General features: G+C 52.8%; 2 protein-coding genes across 2 annotated transcripts; one reads left to right on the top strand and one right to left on the bottom strand.

Moving 5' to 3' along the window:
* Nucleotides 1-1,503: 1,503 nt before the first annotated feature.
* On the top strand, nucleotides 1,504-1,871 carry H310_15159 (hypothetical protein; the record flags this gene model as incomplete). Its single annotated transcript, XM_008883146.1, has 2 exons — nucleotides 1,504-1,755; nucleotides 1,812-1,871. 2 exons carry the CDS (start codon nucleotides 1,504-1,506, stop codon nucleotides 1,869-1,871), a joined length of 312 nt encoding a protein of 103 aa, XP_008881368.1.
* H310_15158 (protein disulfide-isomerase domain) lies at nucleotides 1,806-4,118 on the bottom strand. The gene is made up of 8 exons (XM_008883145.1): nucleotides 3,850-4,118; nucleotides 3,616-3,789; nucleotides 3,526-3,565; nucleotides 3,302-3,462; nucleotides 3,186-3,251; nucleotides 3,010-3,128; nucleotides 2,858-2,954; nucleotides 1,806-2,806 (listed from the first exon to the last, which is right to left on the bottom strand). The coding sequence occupies exons 1-8, from the start codon at nucleotides 4,066-4,068 to the stop codon at nucleotides 2,597-2,599; spliced, it is 1,086 nt and encodes a 361-aa protein (XP_008881367.1). The 5' UTR covers nucleotides 4,069-4,118; the 3' UTR covers nucleotides 1,806-2,596.
* Nucleotides 4,119-4,468: the final 350 nt, after the last annotated feature.

The raw sequence follows: 4,468 nt of genomic DNA, 5'->3' as shown, positions 1-4,468 counted from the left end.
AATCGCGGAGATTCTCTGGATCGATGCCAGCCATACCTGCCACACAAGCCCTCAAACGCCGTATTTGATGTTACAAGGGTGACATGAGGGCCACATATGTCCAATCTCCTAAAATAGCCCAACGTAAGCATGCAAGTCCGTGCATATCGACCAGTCGTACAATGTCGCAGTGGATGGATGATGATAGCCGCACTACTGGTAGCGCCCCCTCGTCAGCGCACAGCCACCATCAAAGTGGATTGAATGATTGGGACACTGTTAAAGCTCCATTGCTCCATTCGTCTCAGATGCTCATACTGTATGCCTTCACACAACGCTCGTGTAGTTCAAGTTTGTTCGCTCCCCATTGCGAAGACGGGTGGTGGTCGGGTTGATGCGTAGGTTGCATGCGAAAGTGGGGGACGTAAGCGACTTCCACACTCATGGCACCACGAACAAACACTTAATGAAAGGGCTCCAGCTCATGGAGGGGAGACGACGCCCCGTCCACCAACGAAATTGCGCCGTGCGGGATGGCAAGTAGAAATGGATCGTTTCAATGGCACCGTCGAAACTGACCACCACCTTCAACACACGAACGACATCATTGCACGCACGCGCCAGCACCCATGATCTGAATGAAGGTTTCGTTGGGGCATTCCTTCATTCCCTCGGAATGTTCCATCCTCGGTCGTTCGTGGGTGCCGTCGAACTTCAGCTCCTCCTTGGGCGGCACTTCCCTTTTCCTGTGTGTCCATACGCTCTGGAGGCAGTTACGTCGTCGTTGCATCAAGTGAAACCGACTATTCCAAGTCTCACCAAATTGCGTTCATGTTTTCGTTCTGGTCTGAAAATTCAACAAGGATAATTGTATTGATTGCACCGACGGAACATACTCGTCGATGGTGAGACATTCCGGACAGGTAGGGCATCTTGAGTTGTTTTACCCTTTCAAAGCACCAACACTCTGGTTCCTCTGAGCACCCTTGAGCCAATCGGAGGCCGCAGCGTGGGTTTTCCAGCATTATGATTGGTGGAATAACTTGAAGTTTCTCTCTCGCTTGGGGTTGCCCATGGGAGCGCAACGTCGACAAGATCGACTCGTTCAGAGGAAAGGTCAGCATCATTTGTTCAATTGCCCACGTCGACATGAAGCCCTTCGCTCCACTTATCTCGCTGCACTCGCGCCAACGTCGGTGTGCTCCCTCCGCGACAGACGATGGTTTGGTGAAGCCCTCCCGTGCCAGGCGACCACCCCCCGGTACAATTAAGTCCCAGATAAGCCGACTCGACCTTTTCTAACTGCTTCCCAACGCAGGAGCATATCCACGAGCTCGTGGACAACATCGCGATCAATATTGTGTTTAAAGTTCCCGTCTCGACAACATTCGAATGCAGCGTGAAATGCACATACAAAGTCGCATCAGTGAAGGCCATGGACGGAAAGGATTCTACTCTCGGAGCATACAGCATTCCCGCGAGTGAGCCGTCGGGTCATCCAACATTTTCGGTATTGCCTCGACCATGGATGCCGCCTTGTCCAACGCGTTGTGCCCTGCCGACGCATATGAAGTCTACTTGGTCCCAATCATCAACATCGACGGGTACCTTCGCACGAACGGCGATCAATGCCAACGCCAAAGTGCCAACGGCGTCGATTTAACCCGCAACTGGCCATCCCCGTACTGGAATTATGACAATTCATCTTCCGGCAGCAAAAAGACCGGGATCCTTCAGATCGAACCGCAACGACTGCATGGCTCAAGAGCGAAGGCAGTGCGCAGATCGATACTGTCGTGAATATCCACTCGAACGCAACTGTGGTGTTGTAGCTGTACGGAGACAGCCAAGACCCTCTGTCTGACGACTACAAGAGGCGCTTCGTAGCGTGAGCTAAGACGTGATCGGCTCGCTGGGCGCTGCGGGGGGCTCGTAGGACCAGCGGCCTCAAACGAAGGGTCGTACGGCACGTTCCGCGACCATGGCTTTCGCATGCACAGCAAGGCATCGATCTGCATGCTAGTCTAAGGCGAAGGCTCTTTCGTCCGTGTCAGCGCTATCCGTCAGCGAGGGAAGGAGCTGCATGCCGCACCCAAGTCGTTTTCCACCGCGTCGCGGATGTTTGACAAAAGCTAGCAGCGAACTACAGCTCTCACTCCAAGTCCGCCGTGCCCCCACGACGTGTTTGGTCCCACCACGAGCATGACATCCCGTCACTACAAAGCACACGACAACCCGCGAGTTCCCCACCACCAGAGCCCCTCCAGCTGAGCCGACTCCTTTTCGCACTCGTGATTCCCCTCATCATTATCCATGTGCCCACGGACTTGTGCCTTCATCGGTGCATCTAACATGAGAGCCCTCCTCGCTGCATACCACAATGGACTACGCACGGTACATGTTGTGACGGGTTTGCAACCCAAACCTGCGACGCTGATGGCGTCAGCCAGCCCCAACTCCTCCCCCGCTCTCTACGATCGATCGGTTTAAGCACCACCGGATGCACATTGTCCATCTGCGTTGAATTCCAGACTCAGAACGAATCAAGCAATCGTTCTCGCGTGCTTCAGCATTCAACCATAGAGCGAAATCGAGCAGACCGATGGAAATGCCGCCATTAGTCGGTTTTGTTTTTCCCGTCGACCTTCTTCTGGTCGGCATTCGCGCGGTGCAGGAGCTCTTCGGCTTCGTGGAGCCGCTCGCGGGGCACTTGGTACTCTTCATCGCCCATGCAGTAGTCGAGCAGGGCGACAAGGAGCGCCACGATCAACGCTAGGACGAGGATTCCTGCCAAAACAGCCCAGATCGTGTGTTCGACTGCCCATTCCTGCACACCGAAACTTGAGATTAGATGCCACGACTGCACAAAATCACGGACCAAGAGTGTGTCGACGAATTGACCCACAAACGACTCGTTGGGGATGCCACCAGTCGACTCGACCTTCTTGTACCCCGACGAGACAAACTCGTGGAAGCTACGACATCACAAGCAAGGGTGACGACTGATCGGGGTGCGATGAAGCATCCTACCCTTCCAGGGATCGCGCGCCTTCGTAAGGATACACTTGGCCATCGCGAACGTAAAACAAGCTCGGGTAGCCATTGACGCTGAAGCGTGAGCACACTCGACGATATTTTGTGCAATCGATCTAGCCTCCGACATGTGGGTAACGAATTGCTAGCGGAAATCAAAGCACGCCACGGACCTTGCCAACGCGCGTTGGATCATTCTTTGCGTTCAATTCAGCGCTGAGTTTATCCCACACGGGAGCCTACGCAATGGACTCAATCAATGCTTTTCTCTTGGGGGGAACGGACGCACCAGGCGCTTGCAGTGACCGCACCATGGAGCGTAAAACTTAAGCAACCACGGCGCCGACTTTTCATGGACGTGTTCGTCGAACGACGTGGAAGACAACGTGACGACCATGCTGGCCTTTTCGGCGTCAATGAGCTCCTGCTCCTCTCGCTTGGTTTTTTCCTCTGGAAAGGTCGCGTCGGTCAGATACAGTATTGACCAAGGAGCAATAGCGTAGCATTACGTACGGAATTGCGCAAGAGTCAAGACGTCCTCGCCAAGGGACGACTACGCATGCTAAGAGTGAGGTTGGAGCTCGATGCAAGTCGAATGGTAACCTTGTACCCTCCAAGGGCAAACTCCACCATCGCACTACGGTCACGCTGTCCAACATAGTCAAACGAAAGTTTTTCCGTCACGACTTTCAGTGTCGGGTACGATTTGACGTCGAAGCGTTGGCAAACGGTCTTTTCGACGGTGCAGTCGACTTTGCCAATGTGGACATCCTTTCCCTGGATCAAATTGAGCCCCCACCTTGGTTGGTATCCAACGCGAGCGTAGTTGTATCCCACCTTTAGAGCTTCATCCGATGTCAGCTTGTCGAAGACAGGGGCAAGAGATTTGCAATGGCCGCACCACGGGGCGTAGAACTTGACGAGCCACACACCACCGCTGGACGTGCGAGCGTCAAACGTGTCTTCAGTGAGCACTTCAGCACCTCCACCCGCATAAGCAGGCGAAGGCAGGATCGCCGCGATCAGGCACAACGCCGAAGCAAGGAAGCGGGCCATCAGTCACTGCCGTTCACACAAATATCGATGTGGATGCCAAAAAGATTTGCGCTTTTTTAAATCGAATTGAAATTTTACTTGAATACTGTAAATACCATGGCAATGTATAGGTTATTCTCGCTCTAATATTCAGAAAAATAATTCGATTCTTTGCTTCACACCTATCCGAAGAAGGCGAAATATAGCTACCAGAGTAGGTCAAGATGGTCCGCCTTCACGATTACTCTTGACAGGAACTTGATCTCTCGGGAACAGTCGTGAGGTTGCTAAGGAACTGCTAGGGGCTTCTTCGTAGGACAAACCCTGACATTCAAGAGAAACTTTTGTCGACGAATTGTATAATTTCGTATAATTTCGTCGTTGAGATAGTATACAATAGTTAATACTTACGAAACAGAAT

The sequence above is a fragment of the Aphanomyces invadans genome (assembly GCF_000520115.1).
Source record: "Aphanomyces invadans strain NJM9701 unplaced genomic scaffold supercont1.198, whole genome shotgun sequence".
Classification (NCBI taxonomy): domain Eukaryota; phylum Oomycota; class Saprolegniomycetes; order Saprolegniales; family Verrucalvaceae; genus Aphanomyces; species Aphanomyces invadans.
The sequence above is the reverse complement of the archived record's forward strand: the minus strand, read 5'-3'. Positions and strand labels throughout refer to the sequence as shown.